General features: G+C 41.0%; 1 protein-coding gene and 1 long non-coding RNA gene across 4 annotated transcripts; both read left to right on the top strand.

Moving 5' to 3' along the window:
- Positions 1-879: 879 nt before the first annotated feature.
- LOC306744511 lies at positions 880-3749 on the top strand. Its single transcript, XR_013771101.1, has 5 exons — positions 880-917; positions 2739-2783; positions 3067-3099; positions 3378-3392; positions 3675-3749. It is a non-coding gene; the product is annotated as an uncharacterized lncRNA (long non-coding RNA).
- A 1362-nt stretch (positions 3750-5111) lies between these two features.
- fxyd3 (FXYD domain containing ion transport regulator 3) lies at positions 5112-17553 on the top strand. 3 transcript variants are annotated; one of them, XM_079227073.1, is made up of 8 exons: positions 5112-5245; positions 12923-12985; positions 13952-13984; positions 14386-14409; positions 14619-14693; positions 14811-14847; positions 14935-14978; positions 16466-17553. In XM_079227073.1, the coding sequence occupies exons 2-8, from the start codon at positions 12952-12954 to the stop codon at positions 16483-16485; spliced, it is 267 nt and encodes an 88-aa protein (XP_079083199.1). In that variant the 5' UTR covers positions 5112-5245; positions 12923-12951; the 3' UTR covers positions 16486-17553. The 3 variants fall into 3 exon arrangements, with proteins under 3 accessions (XP_079083199.1, XP_079083201.1, XP_079083200.1); XM_079227075.1 differs by lacking the exon at positions 5112-5245 and adding an exon at positions 7389-7519; XM_079227074.1 differs by lacking the exon at positions 5112-5245 and adding an exon at positions 12053-12142.
- Positions 17554-27117: the final 9564 nt, after the last annotated feature.

Here is a 27117-nt window from a genome sequence, read left to right as displayed (position 1 = left end):
CCCACAAGGTACAATACAGCATGTACCAGAAACAAAGTCCACCTGTTTGGTATTTAAGGGGTATACAAATGATTGAACTCACATTTAAAAAAAAATAATTTCCTTTTTAAGAAATATTGTGAGTTTGAATCGATCCTTCCTGGGATAGGTTACAGTAAAAAAAAATCTTTACCTTCTAACCAGGGTTAGCGAAAAAAGAAAAAAAAATGTAAAATGCCTGTCAACCATAAGACCAACAGAGAGCTCTAGTCCACAGGGAGGGGAGCACTTGCGGATACCTGGGAAACCTGGCAGAGCCTCAGAGGGGGAGACAACAATGAAATGAGATACAGAAGGACACAAAGACACTGAACAATACATGCACACACTCCTCTTGTCTGTGTCTACTGGGGGCTTTGATATGGACTTGTAAAATAATACAAACTGAAGTGAATTGTGTTGTGTCAGCATTGAGAAGTTGACACAACTCTCACAGTTTCTCTCCTCGACTTATTTTCCATCACCGCCACCCCCTCTGGGTTTGATACTTTGATATGTTGTTCAAACACAGTGAAAAGGCTTTATTGACCATCACTGTTCTGTCAAAGCAGTCTTTCTGGTGAATCACAGTAACGCAAATTTAACATTATAATAAGAATGTATGAATCTCTACCTTCGTGTAAGTTTAAAAGTTCAAAATGGCTCTCAAAATGGTCCCTCTGAAGCAAATCACAAATGACTTTCACTACGCTGATGTTTATGGAATAACAAGCCACTCGTCTATACGTAAACGTCACGCGCACGCTTAAGTTTATATCCCAAACAAAGAGGAGGAGCAGGCGCTACTTATTCAGGTGAAATAGAAAATACACACTTTTGACCAGACAGTGTCTTGGAACATTCACACACACTCCTCCTCTTCTGAACCATCAGCTCAGGTAAGCACAGGTATAGTGGAGCAAGATAGAATGCCATCAGTGTTAGGGGTCAAGGTCACCTTCCTGTGAAACATTCCATTGGTTGTAGTGTTTGGGTTTTTCAGTATTGAAGATAGACGTGTGGTAGGTAGAGTCCATGTGAGGACTTTACTGAAAGAGGAGCTTTTTAATTGCTTTGGAGATTTGGAGAAAAGTGACCACAAATTGAAAAGATAAAACGCTTGTGCTGAAAATATATTATATGTTAAAGTGTCCATTTGTTTATGGCATGTGGAGCTTCTGTTTTATATTTTATGATATTGTATCCACGAGATTGTATGACGAGTCTATAGTAACATACGGGCTGATTTCTGGCTTGTCTTGACTTAACAAAAGCAACATGTTGCTGTCTTCAAATTAACCTCAGTCAACAGTACATTTTCCAAACTGGATCAGGAATTTTAAATATTTAAGAAGTCCAGCACTGCAGTGATTTGGCTCACTGAAGAATGCAGACCTACGAATGGGGATGTTGTCAGAACATCAGTAATCTGTGAAGGACACTGAACTGTAACATCCACTCTAGCGAGCAAAACCTAATTATTTTGTCAAATCTTATTTAATCCAAGCATAAGTCTATTCCGTCTGCCGCTGCTGTGTTATCTGAGATAGTGGACACATTGTAAGACATGGGACAGAGTTTGACCTTGGCTAATGCCATGCTAACTGATAGCTGCAATTACATTTTAGACAGAGGATAAAAGGCCATGATTGAGGATAAGTGACAAAAACTGCATGATAAGGAGTTGTCTTCGTTTCTATTTGATAGTCCATGCAGAATCAAATCAGATTTGCAAAAAAGCAAGGAAAGTGTTTATCTACTGCTAGGTTCACTGTGCTTTTGCTATGCAAGGTTTAAGCACAAGATACATGTGTGCATGGGGAACTAGTTTGAGCCAGAGGGATGCAAAAAAAGAGAGGATGGGCACTGAATGCAGTGAATCAAACCTCTATGGAGGCCCAAGGGTGCTCAAGATCAACAAGAGGTTACAGTGAGGTTGCTGACAGGTCCTGTTGCATGTCCACTTGTCTCCTACTCTCAGTATACATCTTTAATGTCTGAAAAAGAAAGTTACTAACATATGGAGGACGATACAATAGGGGCACTTTATGTTAGTGTTATTTTTGTTATTTTTAAAAAGGGTTAAAGAAGACTGTTGTCTTTTGTAATTACCGTACATTTGCCAGTTTAACAAACAACTGTACTTGATATTTTATGACTATATGTATCTATTTTAAAATATGAAAGTCATCAAAGTCTAGGAAAAGCTGTATTTTGGATTCACAAGACATACTTATTACTGACTTTATAAACTTATTACTGACTTTATTTAAAGTAGGTAATACATCCAACTGCTCGAATGAAGAGAAAGTCATCAAATCATGAAATATATTTGGATTCTGTAAAGCACACCATTGTGTTTGGCCCAAGGCGATGTTTTTTTTTTCTGGAGTAAAGTGAAGGTTGCAGGAAAGTTGTCTGGAAAGCAGCTGGGTTTCACCCCAAGACAAAAAATGCTCCGCTGTTTACTCTCCAAACACCCAGAATGCATCCCTGCTGTCGAGACACTGACCTCTCACACAACAAAGACGTTCTTCCCGGGGAGAGAGGGAGAAGTGTGCGCTTTGTTGCTTGCATGCATGTGTGTGTATGTGTGAGAAACAAAAGGCAACGTGATGGGAAACAAAATGTTCCACTTAGTTTTTTAGCCTTTCTCACAATCATATGTTGTCACCCGCTCTCTCTGTCTTTATCGGATTCTCTTTCTATCTGACCCTTAGTTGTGTTGAAGATGGGACATCCTACTGTTGTGGCCGTTATGGCAGGTAAGTAAAACATAAAAAAGACAAGTCAACAAAATATCCTAGATATTTTATTTTCAAGGAAATGAATGGGCATACAAAAGCTCACTTGTTCAAAAAGCGTCCCGTTACCGAGACACAATTGACACAATTTCCAGACACGATTGAACATGTTTTTAAAGAAAGAAATACCATATATCTTAAAAACTCTTTTGTGAGTGTGTTCTAGTAGAGCCACCGCCTGTTTGCATTAAAGTCAACGCTTGCTCAACAAAATTAACATTTCACTTGTTTGACTTTCTTGCAGTTCTCTTCACCCTTTTCATGGAAACTGAAGCAAGTAAGGCCACAACTATCCTTTCACCTCGTCTTGTTTTGAGACTGGTTGTTTTAGAAACTGGTTTAGGAAGAAATCAAACTAGATGCAGAGCAATTGTACTGTTACTATTCCAAAATGGATGCTTGAAAAAGATTAAACGTAACCTAGAGACATATTGATAGTTTGTTGGAGTAAAATGTTGACATCTTGAACCCTCCATTGAAGTTAAAGTGACTCTTGTCACTAATGTTTCTTCCCCCTCTCTTGTTTCTAATCCTCCTCTTGTGTTTGCTCTGCAGATCCATTTGCTTACAGTAAGTACAGAAACTCTTATCTCCTAATTATTATAATCTGCACGACAGCATCTCACTCTTTATATGGATTATAAATGCAGAGTTTCATGTTTTTACTTAGATTATTGCAAATCGCATGTGCCCCTCGACAAGAGCAAATTGCAAATGTGATCGTCAAAAAGCAATATTTAATAAAATGATCTGTCTGTTAGACAAGGCATGAATAAAATAGTAGTGCATTTAATTATAGGATGTTTGTTTTGCAATTCAATTTTTGCTCTGTCCCCTCTTAACTTCTGCCAGACTATGAAAGGCTACGAATCGGAGGCCTGATCTGTGCCAGCTTGTTGTTTATTGGAGGACTCAGCATTTTACTTTGTGAGTTATGAAACCGCACAGATAAATGAGCCTGTATGGGAAACCTATGAAAGCATTTCAATTGATTTTCAAATCCCAAATGAATGCTAATATTAGAAAGGTAAGTGGCAATAAAGCGCGGTAACACATCCTGCTTTGCCTTCACAGATAACAGGTGCTCCATGAAGAACAAGTACGTTTTGTTTTCATCTCATATACTTACTGTGAAATGGGTGTGTGTCTTTGTCACTATTTGACTTGTTGCCCTTGTCTCCCTCTTACTTTCTCTCTGTCTCTGTCTTTTTTCCCAAACTGCCGTGCGAACCGACGCCCCTCCCTCCTCTCACACCTTGTAGAAAAGTGGAGGACGACAACAGTGAAATCTGATATGGTGCCTAACAAACCGGTTTCGGCCAGGAAGAAGAGCTGACAGGCATGGGGGTGGAGAGATTTGGGCGTGGTGTGTGTGTTTGGGGGGGTTGGAGGAAACACACCTGCTCAGATGATTCTATCTATAAAGACCTGTGCAAAGACAGACCACTTATGCAAGGTGTGAATGTATGTATCCATTTTGCCCGAAATCTGTACTGATGTTTAAATTATAGGGGGATTTATGTTTACAAAGATGTTTATCCCTGAAAACACATGACCGTCTCCACATATTTAGTCCGTTTAAAAATTAGTTTAGTCACTACCATAATGTTGTATGTTGTTATTAGGGCATTATTAGGAACATATTTTCATCATTATGGCCTGTTGTTGATGAACTAGTTTGATTAGATTAGATAAGACTAAATTAATCATGTGGTCATCCATTTCAACATTGATAAGATTAGAGGGGAAGATGGTTAGAAACCTGTCGTGTTCACATCCAAAATGAAAATAAATATCACTTTGTGGAACCAAATTGCCATTATGTCAGTGTTGCTTTTCCACATGTATAATATATATGTCAGCTTGTCATACTCTATGACCTTTAATGACTTTAGCTTTTAAAATGGAGGGCAGTTATTGATCTTGAATTTTACAGCCGTTATATTATCTTATTATTATAATAGTAAATGCATTGCAATACCAAAGATTAGCCTAAATTATTATACGATAATCTTTAGTTCGAAACTAATTCGTTTTTGTCGTTTCTACGAACTCGACAAACTTCGACATCTTCGTTCTCGACAAGCAAACATTAACGCTTCACTCCTCCCTCCCGGCGCTCAGTCCTCCCGACCCTGGATCAGCTTCCACGCCCCGCTTATCCCCAAGCCTCACGCTCTTCAGCCGCCAGCCGGATGACAGAAACCGATCCAGGATCAGAATTCACGGACAAAACTCCCAGCGTTTCCAAACTCAGCCCCCTTTTCCAAAATCAAGCCAACCTGTTGAGTGTCACAGAGCTGAGGGCAGGGTGTTGGCGTTCTGTGTGGAGAAAAGTATCTGGTTCTGGGTCAGATATCCGCCTTCTCGGGAGAAATTGCCTCGTTTTTTTTTGTGTCGTTGCTCAACACTGCGTGCGAGAGGTAAGTGTTGACAAAGAAAAAGAAAAAACTAAAATCTCACTAAACGCCGTTCTCTTTGGTGTTTTCTTTCTGAGGATGTTGATGAAGTAAAAATGTCTCATTTGTGCGCGTACGCATACTTTCAGCCCAAAGAAGCTCCGTTTAGCGAACTACGGATAATGTTAGAGAAAGGTTTGAGCTCGCTTCCTCACATCTTTGTTTGCGATGGACACTGTTGTTAAATATCTGTGTTTCTTAGGAACCGGCCTGTAAAGTCACATAAAACTCAAAGAGCCTCGAATTCAATTTAGAAACGTTTTTTTTCTTTCTTCTTTTTTTACAGAAACAAGTCTATAATTCAGTAAAATGTGAATGTACAATGCAACATGTGTCATAAGCCTGTAACGTTGTCCGGCTGACATTTTTACTCGAGCCCTACCAGTGCCAGGACAATGGAACCGCACGCGCCCACGGGCCAACGTGCGTAACGGCGAGGGTCGTCTTCTCTCACGCGCTTTGGTAGCACATGCTCACGTCAACATTTGTGGGAGTACGCAGCAGGCTTTAAATACTCCCATTGACATTAGAAAGAAAGAAAGAAAGAAAGAAAGAAAGAAAGTGCGTTGTGTCTGTTGGTACCTTAAGTTCTTGTTTAACCGACCAGATGCGAGAAAAACAGACAGATGTTGGAGGTCTTTAGTCTTGATGCCAGGCATCGCTGCTGTCATGTGTTTCAAATAAATAGACAATATTAGATACGTTATTCAAAAGCCACGCATTTTACTCCTGATGCACAGTACCAATGAAGACTTCCTGCAGTGGAATCATTCAATCTTGTCATACTCTCACATGCTTTATTGACCACATACTGTGTGTGTGTGTGTGTGTGTGTGTGTGTGTGTGTGTGTGTGTGTGTGTGTGTGTGTGTGTGTGTAAAGGCAAGTTGATAAGAACACTGGCGATAACAATTTTCTACTATGTGACACAAGGACAGATTGGGACAAGGACAGATACAGGAGGCGTCAAATTCTGCTATAATTATCATTTGTTGGAATAATCAAGTCATTTAGCCTCCAAATGTACAATTGAAACAATCACACTCCCATTTTTAGGGGCTGTAACCTGCAAGAATTTTGCGTATTGACTTAATAAACTCTGTTAATGATTAATGGGTAGTCAAACTGACATCCATCAATTAGCTTTGACTTATTATCTCAGCGCTAATATAAGGCTGGCTTCCACATCCTTTCTGACAAAGCTTATGGAAGTGGGTGAATCCCATGAGCAATGAACTGAATATGAGACGATAGAGATGCATGAGCAGTTGAAACAGCTGTGGGGTTGTTGTGTTTTTACATTATGAATGTGTATCTGTCACCACGGGTACATGTGTAATAAACAAGAAGCCAGAGGTAAACGTCAGGTTTTGGTGTCCGGGGAGAAATGGGTGGTACAAGAGGCGGAGAGTGACGACTGCAGTGGTAACATCTATTGTGTTTGGAGCATGTGGTGCTGCCATGACCTTCAGCATTCTGCAAAGCTCATACACTCTTTGTCAAGCTATCTACACTTTGTCTGTGCATGTAAGTGGATGTTCTTTCTGTGGTGGTTTGTTGGAGTTAAAATGTTGCACACCAGTAACTGAAGTAAACAGGGCGCGGAGGGAAACCAGCCGTCCTCGTCATAGTAAATAAAGATTACTAATATACGTATGTCAAAGATTGATGATGTTTAGCAGTGCAAGAGGAGATGCCTGTTAGTCTTCTTAGGCTGCATGAATTATGTAGAGGCATTTGTGTTCACAATAAGGATTAGAAACACTTCTGCCCAGACAAATCAATAGTTTGCCACGCATTGCAGGAATATGATTGCTTAGCAACAAACGGATTTGATTTCAGAGTTTCTTCAAAAAATGAGACACGAACTTCAGCACCAAATGTGTTTTGGGATATTTTAGTGCTCCGACATACTGTGAGAATAAGTTTGAGCACAGGGTGGCAAAGATGGATTCGCACAATAAACTCGCACCTATCTGACTGCAGAATATCTTCTGTTTTGGGCTTTTGACAGATTTCCGTGCACCTTTAGTTCACCTGGTATGAGCCCAGTTCTTCAGGGAGAGAACGGAGGTGGATAGAGATGAGAGATGTCACGGGCTGAGAGGCAGAGATGGAGGGAGGGTGAGCGAAGGTGGCGACAGACAGAGTTGTCTTTGCTCTCTCAGGGGACAGAAATCTCGCCTGCTGTCCTCACCTCTCCGCACGTGACCATATTTCCTAAAAAAAGAAAACAAGAGTGAGTGGGGGGGAAAGGGGCAGCGTTCTTAGGCGAGACACACTTCCTCCTCACCTTTCCTCTACTTTCACGTCGGTGTCTCACAAACACAAATCTAGAACCTCAACAAGAAGACATTGATTTTTTGACTGTGCCAGTGACCTTCAGTGCATTCCCCGTGTTACCTTTCATTTACAACCCAGCAGAGACTTCTACTGGGAGAACCAGTCCAGATGTTTGTTATTTGCACCTCCATAGTTAGGTTATAACCGTTGAAATGAAGACTTTAATCATCTGTCTCTCAACGGTAGATTCAGGGATTTACAAAGTGTGTTAGAGAAGCCGCCAGTGAATCGGTGCGCTTGTGTTTAGTTTTGTGGAAGTTCTAACCAACGGACCTCATGAAGTGTGTGTGCGAGCCTTGTGCTTGCCGTGTGACTCATGGCTCTAGTATGCTCCACTCCCTCGTACCTTCTGTCCGTCTGTGTGTCCCTCATCGTTCCCTCGCTCCCCGACCGCCCTCTCCCTCGTCTTCCTGCCTCCCTCTCTCCTTCCCCCAGGCTTGAATACTTCTTCCTCCTTGTCTCTCCTTCTCTTGCTCACCCAACTAATCTTGTTTGTACTTTCTCCATCCCTGGTTCCCTTTCTTTGTTAGTTAACTGCCCCCCCAACACCTGTCGGTCTCTATCTTTCTATCTCGCATGCTTCTTTTCCCTGTCGGAACCCATCTTGGTCCGTAGCTGTTGGATGTTATCACTTGGCTCAGCAGCCGCAGAGACAAATTATTCAGAAAACCCTCGTCATGCACTTTGTCAATCGCATTTCCAGACATTCGGTTCCGCAGAAACATGATGTGCTCGAGTCATATAATGATACGTTTGTGAGTGTATTGATAAAGTGAAGGGAGGAACAACTTAAGATAAATTCAACAGATAAATGCAGATATTTCCTCCCAGATTGCAAAGCAGGTTCACACTGTGGTTAGTCGACAACGCCAGAGACTTGTGTGTGTGTGAGTGTGTGTGTGTGTGTGTGTGTGTGTGTGTGTGTGTGCGTGTGTCACATGAAAGGATATACTGCACACTGGAATTCAGTGCTGCTAATTTAAGAATAAAAAATGCCACTGAGAAAAGGCAGCTGTCTTTGTAGTGCAGTACAGGAACACACAAACGCACTAGTGTCCAGCTCTCAAAGGGTCGGGTGGGGGAGTGGAAACTGCAACAGGGACTAAGCCACACATACATGCTGTGCACACTACATATCACAACACACAGTCACGTGCACACAAAGTAGAGGAAGCACAAAATGTTATTTCTGGTTTCTGGGATAAAGAATTTGTACACACTTAGGTAAAGATGTGTTGATTTTTTTTAAACATGATGACATCTATGTTTCATACTCCTCATATTCCAGGTTGGTTTGACTCTTCCCTCCTGACCCTGAACAGGATAAGCAGTTTTAAGAATCAATGGCTAAATGTGGTTGTTTCAGAAGTTTCATGTTAGTTCATCAAACTTTGCTACGTAGCTGCATTAAGAGTTGGGACTCTTTAGCGGCCTCTGCAGCTTATTGTGCAACCTGACTGTTGGATGAGATTGGGAGAGAAGAGTGGGGCGTAAAAGAGAAGATGAAAGTGTCTGAGTGTGAGACGGGCATAGCGCCTAGAAGGCCTGTGCTACAGGGAGTTTGAAAGGAAAGGGATTAATGAGTGGAAACAACTTAACAAAAGGAGAGGAGAGTGAAGACTGACATGAAGAGGTGTGACAGAGCTCTGAAGAGGCTGGAGAGGATGGGAAAGAAGACAGCAGCGCAACAAAAGCAGAAGAGCACTGTGAAACAGTGGCAATTTGTTAAGCTTTTCACAAAAATGGAAAGGAGTAGGAAAGAAGCAGAGGATGTAGAGACATTATAGCACGAGACAAACTGTAGAAAAGCAGTCCTGAAGACAGGAAGAGAAAGAAAGAGATGCAGCAGGAGTTGAAAACAAAAAAAGCAGGACCAGTTGGAGACAGGAAGAGCCAGAACAGACATCTCTTTATCCCTGGACCAGGCGGAGCTGGAGAAGAGGCTTCACAGGGAACTTGTACGAAGGGGAAAATAGATTACTTCAGAAATGCTTTGGCTATTTTCATAATCATAAAACCTTCTTTGGTATCAGCCTTCTGTTCATAAAACGTTTTGCTGCAACCCTGTAGGATTCTTGTTCGTTTTGTAAAAATGTAAACTGTAACTAAATTAAATCTGACACAATTAGTTGATTATTTGTTTAGTCAATTGACAGAAAATGAAGCGGCAACTATTTTGATAGTCTTTTCATTTATTAAGTTGTCTTTCGAGCAAAAATGCCCCAAATCTGCTGGTTCCAGCCACTCTGGTGTGAGTGGTCGCTGCTTTTCTTTGTCTTATATGTTAGTATGCTGAATATCTTTGACGTTTGGACCGTTTTCACTACTTTTTCACATTTTAGAGAAAACTATTTGTCAGTCATCACAAAAATCAGCAGATGAATGAAAAATAGTTAGTTGCAGGCCTTAAAGACATTTGATGTTGTGTTGAAGGAGCACTTTTCTTCGTGAGCACGTTACATACTCCATGCTTATCCACCAGGGTGCTCTTGGCTTCTTAATTATCCATAACCCCAATGATTTGTCAGCACACCTCCAGCTCTCACCTCCTGGCTCCGCCTTACACTAACATTTGCTTTAGAATATGATCTTCAAATAGGAGCAGGGCAGCGCCAACCTGTTGTATATTGGCCTCTCTGTTGCTCACACTATCCCGTTCTCGCTCTTCTCTCCTCTGCCTCCCCCTTCTAACAGTCCCACTCTCAGTTTGCCCCCTTGGTCGTCTTCTCTGTCCCTGTCCTTCTCTCTCCTGTCTTTGCCCTGCGTCTCTCTGTGTGGCTTTCTCCTGAGGTAAACCATTCTCTAGTGGTTGTTGGCCTGTTTCCCATCCTCTACATTCCCCTGCCTCGCCATGGGTTGCTGTGGAGAGGCACCAGGAGAGGTGCACTCGTCCTGCTCTTGTCTTTTCTCCCTTTCTACTGCACTCCAAAATACCAACAGCCGAGCAGGGGAACACATTGTTTTACTCACATACTCCTTTACTGGGAGGATACTGTTGTTGTTGTTGGTGGTGGTGGTGTGTGCTTGAAGATACTCTTGAAAACTATGCTACACATTGTACTTAATGCTGGGAATTGAGTCTGAACTGTAGCATCTTGTAAAAGTATCATCCCATCAGATGCACTGTCAGTCTCTTCTATAGAGCTTAAATGTGCCTTATAGGGCAAAAGTTGTCATTAACCCTAGAACACTAACGTTACAAATAGTAACACTGTCACTAACGTCGGGTATATTTTCCCCAATATAATGTACCTGATAAAAAATATATTCAAAATACAACAATACAAGACAAGTACTCTTCTTTTATTTTACCGAACTTCTCATAAAACAAAAAAACGGTATCATGGGGAAAATCGGGTGAAGAATTAGGGAATTGTCAATGTGAGCCTTGTTCTGTGAAGGAAACGTCTCCCTTCAATGGTAATATTCATCCTATTTTTTTTTTATCCTCTATCACTATCGTCGGGGGAAAATCACCCGAACACGTGCCTGTTGAAAAAACTAGAGATTGGAGCAGGGAGACACACCTACTTTCAATGACGTCAGTGAGCAGTCTAAAGCTACACAAGGACCCACGCAACTCAGACAAAAGCAACACAATGAAAATTACATAACCACAATCACACGGGTAAAAATCCCCCGATGTTTGTGATCTAGGGTTAATTACAGAAACATATTGCTTGTATCCTCGAGCTCTATTGAAAGTGCTGAATGCATTTCTTTCTCGTAAAACAATATCAAAGACTGAAAAGCTTGAATCCTGTATTCATGGTGGCAGTCTTCTTCTTCGCTGCCTTTGTTACAACATTAGTGTGTTTCTTGGCTCATCAGAGCCACCTGTAGATCAGTGGAATAGTGTGAAACCATTGACACAAACAGGCACCCAGAAATAAAAAAAGAAACTACTCAACAGCCCAAACTAAAGGTAAACATATATTTTATCCTACAACACCATTTTCTCTTGTTTGTTCGAGAAAAAATAAGTTAAAACTGTCCCCCAACCATTGTCATAAAGCTCCCATTTGAGCCAATCATACTGTTGCAGGTTTAGCAGTAGCTTCGGCAGGATGTGTTTGCGCAGGTTTTCTCAAACACGCGTGACTGCATGTGAATGGCAGTTTGAAGGTGGGATGGGAAAGGGCAATAAGTGGAAAATCACTGCTGCGTAACTTGAGGTGTGTCTCCTGCCAGCACACGTTACCTCTGCTGCTGCACGGACACGGAGTCCCTCAGACGCTGTGTGGGATGCAATTACGGCTGTCAGGAAATGTACTTGTTCATTAATGATCAGAAAAGTGGGATTATTTAACATCCTGTCTCACTGTTGAGAGAGATTTCTGCCTGGAGGTGTTTATAAGATGAGAACGCTTTTTGTCAGTTTTTAATAATTAGCAGGGATTGGAAAATAAAAACATCTCCCTCGACTGATGGAACCTCAAAAAGAAGCTCGGCGCTAACCATCTACACACTAATGCTTGCGATAAAATTAAACTAGCATTACAGACGAGAATAGCTTTGGGTGAGTGCACTTTAATATTATTCTCATGGATTTTTTCATCAGCAAAGGAAAGCTTAGAAAGAGGGAAGAAGAGAAATGTGGCAGCAGTGTCATGCTTTATGCAGAGTGATTTAGTTCTCCTGTTGAGGCTCCATTAAAGCACTTTGTACGCATCAACATCAGATCGAGTTTCTGAGTGTGAAAGAGAGCGGGATAGGCCACTTTGTACCGTATCTAAATTTGATCAGATTTCTTTGTGTGCGCTTCAGAGGGAACGGATGCACACACTGTGTGTGTTTTAGTCCTTTTAGTGCCCGTCAGAAAACACAGCAAGGCTAAATGTTCCATCAGCTCTCTGTTGACTTGTGGCTAGTGCAAGCCAGTTTGGACTATTGTAATCCACTTTCTAACATGCGCACACACACACACACACACACACACACACACACACACACACACACACACACACACACACACACACACACACACACACACACACACACACACACATACACATTAGAATTTGAGTATTTGAGCCACTAGGACTGAAGATAATGGAATTTACTCCCATGTTGATACAACTGGAGTCTTGCTCTAATGGCCGGCAATGCACAACAGTTAGAAGTTATTGGTTTCAATCGACAGAAGGAAAGGCACATTTATCACTTTTTATCACTGAGGATTTTTGCTACAGTATCTAACTTAGAATGTAAAGCTGTATACAAAACTATTATTAGTATAAATTAATTTAGTTACCTCCTTGATTGTTGATGATGTCCGTGTTTGTACTTGTCTCTGCAGGTAAACAGTAAACAACCTCAAGCGTGAAGATGTCAAAGATCGGTGCTTTGGTGTTGATGACATGTGAGTACAACTCTTTTTAAAGTCTGAGCATTTAATCAGGCCTTCTTTAAAAATCCATTCCATTCAGTTTTAGTCACCAAACACATCAATGTTGCATCTCTAAGACAGCCTAAAGTATCAAAAAACGCTCGGAAAAGGCTAAGATAAGGAAACGAGGTCTAGAAACTACGATGCTGGACCGCTAAGACAACCTGGCACTGACCAGTGGAGACACAATTAAAGGAGGGTGATAAAGACCTCTCCTAGTCAGGAGGCCGGAATGTACCACTAAGTACTGTGATCTGTTTGCTCCATTTCCTCTTTACTGGGGGAATTCTGTCACAGGTCTGTCTTCCTCTGCACATTGCTGAAGTATTTATGTTTTTGTGACACTATAACACGTCTGACAGAGGGGGTGAGTTGTGAGAGAGATAATCTTGTCACTGGCTGTCTGGTTGACCCTTCACTTGAGATGTTAAACCGTCTGGACGTCTGATTTGATTATGTGTAGAAATAAAACAAATCCCTAACACTGTAAGTAAGATGGAAAATGAAGTGCTGTACAATTTCCGTCCTGAAAACATCCACAGCTCCTCCAGGTGTTGTAGAAGAGAAAAGATGGGCTGGATAAGGAGGAAGAGAGATAAAACAGGCAGAGTGTTATGTCACGTTTTTAAACAGATCTGGATTTTCAATAAATGCAGAAAGATTTAGGAGCTTTTTAACAGCTGTTTGATTCATTGATTCTGACAGTTTTATTTGTCAACGAGTCTAAATAGTCTTTCCTCAAAAGCAGCCAAAAATAGAATACAAAAATCAAATGTTTTTGCAATATTAATTGCACTAACTCCGTATGAGTGAAACTATTCAAAGTGTTACATGAATCTATAATTTCCAACAGCAGGGAGATATTTTGCTTTTCCACGCTCATGACCCCTCATAAACACAATGAGATATTAAAGTTTGACTCTTTCTGAACTCTTGCAGTCGTGTCCCTGGTGGTTGCTGAAGAACAGAACTGTAAGTACACTATTATGATGTTCCCAACTACTGTCAATTTTTGAGTAATATGGTGAATATGTCTCATCCAAGAAAGAATATATCTCTATTATGTTATTATTATTATTATTATTATTATTATATCAGATCTACATTTTTACAATAACGAGATAAGATAACCATAAGAGCCATGTGTTGTTGTTTTTTTACATTTATTATACAAATTTAAATAAAATGTCACTTTTATGTTGAAATGTATTGATTATGCCATCAGCGAGATACTCAAACTAGGTCACTGTGTTTCATCATCTTCGTACTGTTGACTTTATTACGTCACTAATATGTGGATATTTCTGCATATCCTCTCTTATCTGCTGCTCATACCAACTTTCAACTGACCCCAATTCTTTCTGTTCCTGCAGTGGAGGAGGACCCTTTTACCTTTGGTAATCTATTATTTTATATAATATTTGCACTATTATTGAGAAGTTCATGGCCTTTGGGAGCTGATCTGTGTGATTGACATAAAGGGCTGTAGATCACTTTTAACATGTATATAACGGTGTTTCCCATTTAATTTGCTTGCATGTTTCTTTACTCGGATGCATTATTTTTTAATACATTTTCACACGGTAACCCTGACCTCTTTCTGCAGACTACCACAGGCTGCGTGTTGGAGGCCTGATCCTAGCTGCTGTCCTCTGTCTCATTGGCATCACTATCCTGTTCAGTAAGATGCAAAGCATGCACACACCCTTACCCACACATACAGAGTCATAAACCGCCTCGAACAACGCACAAATACACAGATGTAAAGAAAGCTATCTGTTCTTTCCTCTTGCTCCAGGTGGCCACTGCAGGTGCAAGTTCAACCAGGACAAGAGGTGAATCCTTCATACAGTCCAGCATTAAAGCACTTGTGATCATAGAAGTCTACATGTCCCTGACTCTCTCCTTTCTGCCCTTTGCAGGAGGAGGACAGGAAGCAATGCTCAGCAGATGCTCTCCGACCAAGGTAACACATGTTCACCTCCCAGCTCTTTACCTTCTATATCTAAAAGAAAAACCAGCAGCCAAGACTAGGTTTTACTTCTTTAACACAACTCAGTTCCACTAAAATGTGTATTAATCATTTTAATAAAACAATATTTGCAGTTGTGGTTCACTGTAAATGTCAACAGAGAGGATGATCACTTGTAACCACAGACGCATGACATGAGCATCGACCGCTAAAACCAGCAAATCAATTGTCTTTCCTTTTCACATTACCACAATTCAATTATTTTAAATAGATAGACCTGTCTTCCCACTTCTCCAATACATGTCTTTTGGCCACCCTCCCCTCAGAAACCAACCATTGCTGCATACATATTCAGACGTGTGTAGCAAAATAACAGGTTGTTATCCCTCCTAAGATTTCATCACCCAGTTGACGTCCTGCTCAGGTCTAAAGTTATATTTACTCTGCCCATCTGTTTCCCTGTTAACAGCCTTGTGTCACACGCACATACAAACCCAGTATGGAAATGTCCCGTAGTGCTGGACTCTGATACCATGGACCTTGCTGTTCAACAGGTGGTGGGACTCTGGGTGTCTCGCATGCAGAGAGGGGAGGGGCGTAGGGAGAGGAAGAGTGGTTTGAGGCAACCATACTCTTTTTATGACTCGCCGACAGTTTTGGCTTTATGTTTTCTGGTTGTGCGTCCGTCCGTCCGTCCGTCCCCTTCTCCTGAACGGCTGAAGGGAATTTCTTCAAATTTGGCACAGACGTCCACTTGGACTCAAGGATGAACGGATTGTGGTCAAAGGTCAAGGTCACTGTGACCTCACAAAACACGTTTCTGACCAAAACTGAAGCATGAATGTGCAGATTATGACAATTTCACACAAATGTCGGATCAGACAAAATAATGAAGTAATGAGATTTTGGACAGACATGTTGTAAACTGCAACTTGACCGGTTGGCCGTGCATTATTTTAGTGTTTATGTTGCAGCCATAAAAGATCTTGAGTTTTAAAATGCAGATATTCATAAATGTGTAGCCGATCTCAAGCCAGATGATGGTGCTCATGATGACATATGCTTTTTGTTAACCTTGTTAAGACAAAATACACAGGTGGCCCATGTGGAAAAACACTGTGTGTGGGGGAGGGGACAGTATATAAACACCTCAGCAGTGGCCCATAGGGACATACTGCACTGGCAATTTCCACATACAAGGGATCTCTCTCTCTCTCTCTCTCTCTCTCTCTCTCTCTCTCTCTTTCTCTTTCTCTATTCTCTCTCTTTTCACATACAGAGAATTATAATGTGTATATCATCACTGCAAATCAAACTTAAATATCAGCCTCACCTTTCATGAAGAATGTATGTTGCTAATGCGTTAATGATTGTCATTTTGTTTGTATAACCCAGTGTGTCATGTTCCGGATCCCATTTTCAAGCAGCAAATTAACATCTGATTTGGGAACTCCCCTTTCTGTCCGTCTGCTTCTCTGCAGGCCGTTCCTGCGAATGCTAGATGTCAACCAGAACACACACTGACTTCCCAAACCTGCAACTTACAGATAATATGGAGGAGCAGCAGCGGGATTTGATACATCCAAGGAGATTTTCTTTTTTTTTACATTGTTTAGGAGCAACAGAAAGTAGTCTGTGTGAACCGGCTGTGAGGTGTGATGCTTTCTGCCTGTTAACTAAGCTACTGAGCTGCAGCCCGCACCTTTACACATACACACACACACTTATATACACAAGTTGTCACTTTCATTTCAATCAACTGGAAAAATGGTCTATAATATGAAGCCTTTTGAGAATTTAAGGCTTTGTCATTCACGGTTGATTGATCTGAAAGTGACCGCATGCAATAGCTAACACAAACGTATTACCAAAAAATTCCTCAAGTTTCCGTCAACGTCTCGTTGCCTGTATTGTGTGTGTGTAAGGTAAACATCGATGTAGATATTAGTCGCGTGCTGTGACCAACCTAACCCACTGTCCGTGCTTTCATGTCACATATATGAAATCCACATAGTCACGAGTGTTTAGAGTGCTGTTGTTAATTCATGATAATCTGTTAATTCCCATGTTTAGCTTTATGGAGGAAAGTAGTGGATTGCACTGTTCAGAGTTACAGCAAGACTCCGCCATGTTTCTATAAAAGAACTGTTGAAACCAACAACTATGAACTATGGGATTTTATTTGCGTGTGTGTGTGAAATGGGAGTGGGATACCACCGACCACCACTCTCTGACAGTGGCCCAGTGATGAAGCGTCCATGTTTGAAATATTGCTGCCGGTGAGACTGATGGATTTCATATCTGATGGAATAAATACCCAGACGAGAGCGATTGGGAGAAGAAGGCAAGAAAGATAGAAATCAACAGAAAAAAATGAACATTGGTGGTTGTTAACCAGAACAAAATGGCTGATGCAAGTACCCTAAACTCTGAGGTTTAAAGGTTTAAGGCTTAAAGTATTGTGTGAAACAGGAAATGTGTTAGAAGTCGTGGTGGTTTCAGGTTCAGGGCATTGCTGAGACGTGGCTTAACCGATAGAGCTCTGTCTGGGGTAGATTAAGTTATGCTTTTTATTATTATTAATAAAATAATTGATATTTGCTCTTTGCTCTTAGCAATGTTTCTTTTTCAAGTTAAATGAACTGGTCAGCTGAATCAGCGTGCTGTACGCAAATGTGTGAGTGTGCATGACATTTACATGCTAATCTTGGGGGAAAAGGAGGAAGGTGATTTTGTACACGGGCCAGAAGAGAGAAAGAAGGGCATGTTGGTGATGGTGAGAAGTTGTCAGCTGCACAGGTCAACGTGCAAGCCCAACTAGCATTGAATGAACAGTTATGTAATTTAAACAGCAGCAAAAATGCACTTCAACAGAAAACTCCATGTATTCACTTGCAGGGTCCCACCATGAGATGGCGCTACCTCAACAAAAACAGTCACACATAAACAAATGTGTGAGGTAGACTCAGGCCATGCTTTGTGCAGTAGCTTGCCCAGACTAACTGCAGTTGCTGGAACTTTAAAGTTGTCCTGTTATTATTAAATTTGAGAGCCATACAAACAAACCTGTCGGGTTTGGGTCAGGTTGTTTGTCTCTAGCGAAGAAGTTATGCAACCTATAACATTCATCTTTTGACAGCTTTCTTTGCAGAGAGAGGCGGTCTAACCAGACACAGTTAGTAGAAACACCATTGAGTACACCATGGGTAGGGGCTTGAAGGTGGAGCTTAATTGGCCTTTTGTTCGTCTTTTCAACAGTAAACAAAGAGACATTAGTTTAATTTATTCAATTACATTTCTTCATAAAAAGAGTATTAAACTGACAAATCTTTGGTCAAAACATTAAAACATCAACGCAATTACATAAAACGGTGTGTATGTGTGTGTAAGCCTGAGTGCAATGAAAACAAATCTGTTCATAGAACATATGAATACATGAAATGGCATATAAACTACATGCAGATGGCTTGTAATAACAGGTCTTATTACCATTTAAGGTGGTTACACCTGTGCTTTTTCTTTCAAGACATGTTTGACTACTTGAGATACATTTGTGCCTGAGACAAGCTCTTGTATCTATTATTATATTCTGCTTTTATACTCATCAAACCATTCAGTTAGCTCTTCAACCATCTGCATTATTTATGTTTCTACTCACACATAAACCAGTGTGTGACACTGCAGACTCAGGACATGCTTTGTACATGATGTTTCCCAGACTTTAATGTTTTCCTGTTATTATTCACATTCAATACTTTTTAACTTTTAACAGGCATGCACTAAAGCAGGAGTATTCAATTACAATTCAACCAGGTCCAGTTAGAGATAATTTCCTCATGATGACAGCACATCTGACGACAAAGAAAACTGAATTATGAGTAAAACTACATTTAATTCAATTCAGTTACAGGTGTCACAAGAGTAAAACAATGCTTAGTTCTCCCCATTGAATCTAATTCAGATACTGATGATGATGTTGTACTGAAACATTTGGGTTTCTGGCAGGAAACAATGTACTTATCCTGTACACTGACGTCCTGTAACTTACACAAGCAATGTACAATATTCAAAAATGATATCAATCAGAAAGTGGGGTTACCTGGGATTATTGTTGCCATTGTCATTGAGGGAATTCCCAATGTGGATCTCAGCACCATTGATCCTATTGGGTCAACAATCTCCTCTGTTGGTGATGATGACGGTGTTGATGCTATACGTCTTCAGGAGGTCCAGTCTCCACCATGGCTGTCTTTGTTTTTGTGTGTGGGTACAGGATCTGTGTCCATATCGGCTAGCACAGTTTCCATCAACGGCCTTTTCAGGAATGCCACCCCACCCCACAGAGGACTGAGTCACTTTTCCACCTCGAGCAATATTAGTTCCTAGATGAACTCACAAAAGTTATCATTAAAGATTGGAGAAGGCACAGAAACATTACATGTTTGGATCTGACCAAAGCCACCAAATAATCAGCATATTTAATATAACTTCTGCTCAAAGTCATCTATTTGGCACTTTATTTGATACAAATCACAAGTTTGAGCAGTGTTTAGTTATGGCATGTGATGTTGAAGATACACTAAGAAAGATATTACATACATATTACATACAGTATGTCTATATACTACAATTGGAATGAATTGAGGAAAATATCAATAATTTGACTGAACCACTGAACGGAGTAGTCTCACCTAAAAGGCCATATGTCTGTCCGAGAACAGCCAACAAGACAAAGACCCCAGCTGGAGACATCATCCTGTTGAATAGGTTCATACTCATGTTATGTTATTAATCATATACTTTTCTACACATACATATAGATAATACGCAAAAACATTTTTTGAGAACTCCACCGTAACAGTCTAAATTAAAGCTGTGTATCTTATCCATGATCCTTGGAGGAAATCAAAAGTTGACATAAAATGCAAGTCGAAATGGCACCGGGTCATTTGATTTTCATTTAAAAGCTGGATGGGAAGAGGTTGGTCTGAATTGTCTTTGATTAAACAATAAGACAAAAATTGACAAAACACAGGCCACAAAACCTCATATGGCCCTATGGTCAATAGTTAGAGCACGTTCAGACCCTCAGATCTTAAAAACGATGATCATTTACACATTCATGATTAATAGGCTACTTACCCACGCTGTCACCACCCAGACCTCCTCCCTACACGAACTTCAGCAGAATATGATTACCGTTAGATGTATTTGTGATACATCAAGTGTAAAGTTGTACCTGATTTAGTTAATTTCTCTCCTGACAAAATGACACATGGAGAATAAAGTGGATCAGCAATTTGATCAAAGACCTACCTTGTAGCTCCCTCGCACCCTGGAAGCAGCTGTGATCTGCATGCAGAGAAAGCAATCCTTTTTATACTTGTGTGCACAAACAGCTGCTTGATTTATGAACCACCTTGTCAAATAACTAGTGTTGTTTTTGTATCCCATTCAAAGACCATTGTGCTTGTCTGACATAACATTGGCACAAAGATAGGGTACACCCCTGGGCACATCCTGTTTGCTCAAACAATGGTTGACGTTTGTGACAGGTATAGAGACAATGTACCACTTCCGAGTTCCGGTGCAAGACATGTGTTACATATTATAAAGCCCTCGGAGGCAAATTTGTAATTTTGGGCTAATTAAAATACATTTAATTGAAAATGAGAATAGATATATCTGTTAAAAATAAAATGTCCTAAAGTGAAAGAAAACAGAAACACAAATCTGTTTTAAGAACTCTAAATAAATATAATCATTTGAGTACACTTTTGGAGGATGCCGTTTGGGTTGGTATTGAACTGTATTGCATTGCACAGATGTTGCTGCCATTAAGCACGGACCTGAACATTGTAGCCTTCATGATGGCAGGTTTTATTGCAGGACAATTGTATTACAGCAAACTGTCTCCTATAATACAACAGTCCTACAACAGTCCGTATCAGTTGTTTCTCCAGGAAACTTCTTTTATTTTGTAACTAGGTTTTTTTGGGTATTTGGTTGGGTTTACTGCCTTTGCAGAATATTTCTATATATGAATGTATTGCTCGTGTTTGGTTGCATTGCCTGTATTTGGTTGTATTTAACTTATTCATAGTGTGTTTTATTATGTTGCCAACGTGATGTGAAATTGATGAAGATGTTTATTCTGAGCTGACAGGACCCCACCCTACTGTAGTTTTAATTTCAACCATAAGCATCTACAATAACCATGATATTTTTCTAAATGTAACCACACCTTTTCAAGCACATACACTTAAAACAAATAAGAAAACGTTGTCTAACAGGGAATGACGCCTGTAGTCGGATTATAATTTTGATCTGTAAAGAAAAGGGAAATGAGATGAGTAGCAGGAAGAGTACTGATCTGTTTGACCTTATTATAGACATGTTTTAAGGAGCTCCTGTCACAGCTTTTGTGGCGTAAAGAAATGTGTTGCATGTGATGTTGTGTACACTGAGTCATGTCCAGGACAATTCTCATTCCTTGATTTAATCTGAGTGGCTCCTCCATCAGACTTCTCTGTGTAGACGTGTAAGTTCCAAGTATACAAGGAAGTGGCATCACAGGCAGCCAGATCTTTATTCAAGAAGACCGTTCAATGTCACACTTTTTTAATATCCAGAATTCTTCACTTGCTAGCTGATGATGGGCTGGTCCTGGGGCTCATCTTCATTTTGGAACTAGCTGATGTCAGAGCATAGAACCCTGAGGTCAAAGCATAGAACCCTGATGTCAGAGCATAGAACCCTGAGGTCAAAGCATAGAACCCTGAGGTTAAAGCATAAAACCCTGAGGTTCTATGCAATTTCCACACTCTTATTAGCCCTGGGTCCGGTGGACCCGAATATCCTGTATGTAATATAAATGTGTAGTGGGGGATACAGTGTGGTCATTGAAAATGTGTTCTGATGAATGTTCTTTACAGAAAATGAGCCCAGGCCAATGAGTCTGAGTTTGAAAAAATAATGAATCGTATAATTTTTCTTTTGATAAAAAACTAAAACGGGTTCCAGAGACCCGAACACCACAAAAGCACATGAACATTTCTGAGTTACCCAATCTAAAAAAAAATAGGTGTCAAGCTGTGTCTTTCTACCGATCTGTAGAGGAAATCACATTAGCAAAATACTAACCTTACCAAACTTAAACATAGAAAACTGCATTAAAGACACACACTGAACCAACAACTGTTATGTAACCCAGTGGGAGGGGAGTTGTCACCGCTGGGGCCACTAGAGGGCACTGTGTTTCTCAGGGAGCCAGCGAGACGTCAGGAACAAACAAAGTGAAATCCTTTACTTTCTGTGGAGCGTTCGTTTTCCAGGTTGGTGAATATGCTTAAAATGATAGTTCACTAATATTTTCACTAATATGACTGTATAGATGTCCGGAAATGTATTATATGTCGCTAAATGCGCCGATGGTGACTCAAATTGGTCCTATGTTTGCAGATATCTACATGTGCTGTATAGGAGTGGGGGAAAAAATCGATTCAGCATAGTATCGCGATAGTTTGCGTGGCGATATAGTATCGATAGTATCTTTTTTTTATGTAATCAATTATGGGAGGCATTGGAGAAAGAAATGAGGAATGCGCCGTCCGCGTGTAAATCAAACGACTGGACTTCACTCGTAGCGGCGCTGCTGCACAGCTGTTGCACGGCGCACAGGACAACATGCGTGACATGGCGCTGGTCAAAGACGTTAACTCAAGCATAGATCAAACTGGCTGCTGGTACTCTCGTAGCGCTGGAAGCGGCCGGTGTTACGGATTAACAGGCGGACGTGTTAACTGGTGACTTCCGGCCGAAAGTCGGCAGTTAAAGCCTAGTTTATGGTTCTCCGTCAGGTCGCCGTCGTTGAGCATTCGAAGTTCTGCGTCGAGGGACCGCGTTGCTCTGCAATTAACCGCCATGCCGCCAGGAGGGTGTGTCTGTGTGGTTTCAGGGGTTATAGCCGAATTCCGGTCACAGTAAACAATGGCGACCAAGTTGGAGCGGCTGCATTAAAGTTGGAGCTCATCAATATTGAAGAGCAAATGCTTATATTGCAAATGTTGAAGCGCAGGCGACAGAGAAGACGTTTGCGGAGGTGGTCTGTACGACCACTAAACCGGTCGAGGCTGGGAAAAAGCAACTGCCGGAAATTACGTTCTGAGCGGACCAATCACAGCGCTTACGGTCCGCGTCAACCCGACGCGTAGTTAGGATTTTTTGGAGGTGCGCGTCAGGCTACGGCGTAGGGGTCTGCGTCGACGGCGTAGGTACACCGTCGACCTGACGGAGAACCATAAATTAGGCTTAACACGGCCGCCTGTTAATCCGTAACACCGTCATCCCGACGCAGTTCCTGGAGAAGTAATATTATGAACCCAGACACGACGGCGTTCGATGCTCCGACGTCTTTGGGATTTCCACAACAAGTATAAAGCAGAAATAGTAGTTATTTTCATGGTGGAGGCAGAAATGGAAACTCTTTGCACGGAGATAAACCACAGAGATAAGCCCCGCCCCCTCTCTGGCGCGTCCAGCTCGAATAACGCGACAATGCAGACTGTACAAGCAGTTCAATTTGTCAGGTGCAACATTTATGAAAGTGTTGGTCAGTTTGTCTGCTTGACAATCACATTTTGCTGCAATAAAAATGATTTGAAGTGAGATGAACAGACTGAAAATGGTTTCTTCTTAGATACAATATGTTGACAAAGTTTTTCTTTGTGGACAATTTGCAGTGAAAAAAAGGGAATAAAATCGCAATACTCAATATATCGCAGAATCGTGATAGTATTGAATCGGGACCCAAGTATCGTGATCAAATTGAATCGTGGGACCTCTGGTGATTCCCACCCCTAGTGCTGTATGGGATGAATGCCTATAGCCGCCACTGTGCACGTGAGCTAGCCCAAGATAGTATGTAGTGAGTATATTGTAATGTACTGCATCATTTCTGTTTGTTAATGGACCAACTGTTTAATTGTGTTTAATTTCAGAGTTAACTGTGTGGTATTGTTTGTTGTCTTTTATTTGGTTTTAACAGAGGAGTTGCCACTGCAGTTATTTTTGCACTTTATTCATGCCCTTATTTATACACTTGATGTATGCACTTTGAGTTAGTGGAAAAGAATGTGTTAAAGTGAGATTTCTGTGTTCGCAGTGGAAGTTGCCACGTATCAGAAACTCTAACAATAATTGAAGTCAAGAAATAAAGAACCCTGAATATAGCTCTGTATATGGTGTCATTCCAAATTTCACCTGCCTACATTTAGCATGACAAGGGATTCTCAAAATAAGACTGTTATTGGTACGAAGAAATACAACAATTCAGAGTGTTTTTCAGTAGAAGGATAATGTGTGGAGCCAGACCTTTATTTAGCGATGACACAGTGCTTTAGAGACCTGGTCTGGCTCTGCGAGATGAGCCTAATATTTTACTTTTTAAATAAATGTTATTGACATAATCTGGGATTTCATCCTCTAATTACATAAAACGGTGTGTATGTGTGTGTAAGCCTGAGTGCAATGAAAGCAAATCTGTTCATAGAACATAGGAATACATAAAATGGCATATAAACTACATGCAGATAGCTTGTAATAACAGGAAAAGCACCGGTGCTATTATTACCATTCAAGGTCACACCTGTGCTTTTTCTGTCAAAACATGTCTGACTACTTGAGAGACATTTGTGTCTGAGACAAGCTCTGTCTCCCTCTAGTGGACATCATATGTATTATTATATTATGCTTTTATACTCATCAAACCATTCAGTTAGCTCTTCAACCATCTGCATTATTTATGTTTCTACTCACACATAAAAGAGTGTGTGTGACGCTGCAGATTCAGGCCATGCTTTGTACATTATGTTTCCCAAATTTTAATGTTTGCCTGTTATTATTCACATTCAATACCTTTTGCACTGTCAAATTAAATAAAGAAAGTTAAATTACATAATATCTCCAAAATATTTATTGTCAGTTTTCAAATTGAACTGGACGAATTATAAATATACTCTCGTAATAAATACATGTTCTTCTCTCATATCAAGTAAAATATGGCCTGGATTAAAAATAAAGCAAATTAAAAAAATAAAGCAATCAATAAAATATATAACAGAAAGTTTTTTTAAATCACAGCAGAGTAAACAAATGAAATAACATATGAATACTGAGTCCCTTGCTTTACACCCTCTTCACATACGACTGTGTGGCCTCCCAGGAAAACACCAGCATCATCAAGTTTGCGGATGATACAACGGTCATTGGAATGATCAGCTGAGACAGCGTACAGAAGAGAGGTGGAGGAACTTGTGGCCTGGTGTCGGGATAATAATCTCTCCTTGAACGCAGACAAGACCAAGGAGATGATTATCGACCCAAGGAGGAAGAGGGTGCAGCACACACCACTTTGCATAGGTGGGATAGAGGTGGAAAGGATGAAAGCCTTTAAATTCCACGGAACGCAGATCAGCGAGGACCTCACCTGGTCTCATAACACACTGCAGAACATCAAAAAGGCCCAGCAGCGACTGTATTTCCTAAGAAGGCTGAGGAAATTTGGCATGCCACCCAAAATTCTCAGCAACTTCTACAGATGTTCGGTCGAGAGCGTCCTTACAGCTCCATCACAGTGTGGTATGCAAACTGCACTGCAGGACAGGAAGGCACTCCAGCGTGTGATAACAACTGCACAGTTCATCTCAGGAGCAGCTTTCCCCTTTCTACAGGACATTTACTCCACCAGAGTAACCAGGAGAGCACACCACATCATCAGGGATAGAACACACCCCCAGCACAGACTCTTCTCGCTCCTGTCATCAGGCAGACGATACAGGAGCCTGAAGTCCAGAACCAGAACAAAGTGGTTTGGTAGAAGGGAGGAGGGGGGCTGGGGGGGGGGGGGGGGGGGGGGGGGTCAAGGAGGTTGGAGAAAATAGAGAAGAGTTTTTTGGCGTTAGAAAAAGAGGATTCAATTCTGGATTGGTAGAACAGGCTTTTTGCTGCAGAGATAGAGGCAGAGAAAGAGGAGAGAAGGGAGTGATAGGCGAGCAGGTCATTGGCATGTTTGGATTTTCGCCATTTCCTTTCCGATGCTCTCTGATGTGTCTCTCTGAGCAGACAGCCACGGGGCCGGAAATGACTTGCAGACCTTTCCTGTTGTAAGAGGACAGAGAGAATCAAGAGAGGAAGACAGAGTAGAGAGGAGAATGTCTGTGGCAGAGTTAGGCTGCATGAGTGTTAAAGAGTCAGTTGAAGGAAGGGCTAACACAGGGGTCAGGAGGAGGATATGTCACTCTTACCTGTCTTAAAAACTTGAGAGCCCTGTAATATTGTGTCACTGAGAATAAAAATGAAAGTTTAAATATTCTTTTAACTGAAATGTGAGTCACATCCTATTATGACACTTGAGCTTCCCAGCAGCGAGCCACGCTCTCGCTAAACTGTCAACGGATAAAAAAAAGAAAAGAAAGAAAAGTCACGGAGAAGAGTAGAGAGTTTCATTCTGCGTGGACGTATTCATTTGCTTTCACTGCCAACGATGCAGGCTGACCTGTGTGCTTGATATGTGGCGAGAAATTAGCAAACAACACAACGCACGGCATTTGCTGACAAGTATCAAGCTGCAGATGAGCGAAGACGAGCGATTTCTCAACTGCGGCAGCAAACTGAGCACTGATTTCTATAACATAATATATATAAGCGGAAGTGGATCAAGTCTCTAAACTCCACTACTGCTGCTGGTTGTGTGGCAGCTCGTGAGACAGTGAAGCGTCCGTTAGTCAAATCCGCCCTCCTCCGTTTGCGGTGCCCTAAAGTCTGTAGTGAGGACGAGGCATTATCACGCCAGCCGTGGGTGGCCAGAATAGTACCGGAAATTAGACAAATCTGCATTAAAAATAAAAGCCTAAAATATTTCTGGAATATTGGTCATGTGTATGGACTGTTTTGAAGCTATACTTTGAATGTTTCACAAGTTAACTCCCTCGCAGTATTTCATGTTTGTTTCATAATTGCAGGTGTGTTTGAGTTATGTGTGGTAGGCTGAGGATAAAAATTAACTTTTTTGTTTGTATTTATTTAATTTAAAAAGTGTCCTTTGTCTGTTGATGTGTTTCAAAGACCTCCTTGA

Source organism: Taurulus bubalis, assembly GCF_910589615.1.
Source record: "Taurulus bubalis genome assembly, chromosome: 12".
In the NCBI taxonomy this organism is placed as follows: domain Eukaryota; kingdom Metazoa; phylum Chordata; class Actinopteri; order Perciformes; family Cottidae; genus Taurulus; species Taurulus bubalis.
The sequence above is the reverse complement of the archived record's forward strand: the minus strand, read 5'-3'. Positions and strand labels throughout refer to the sequence as shown.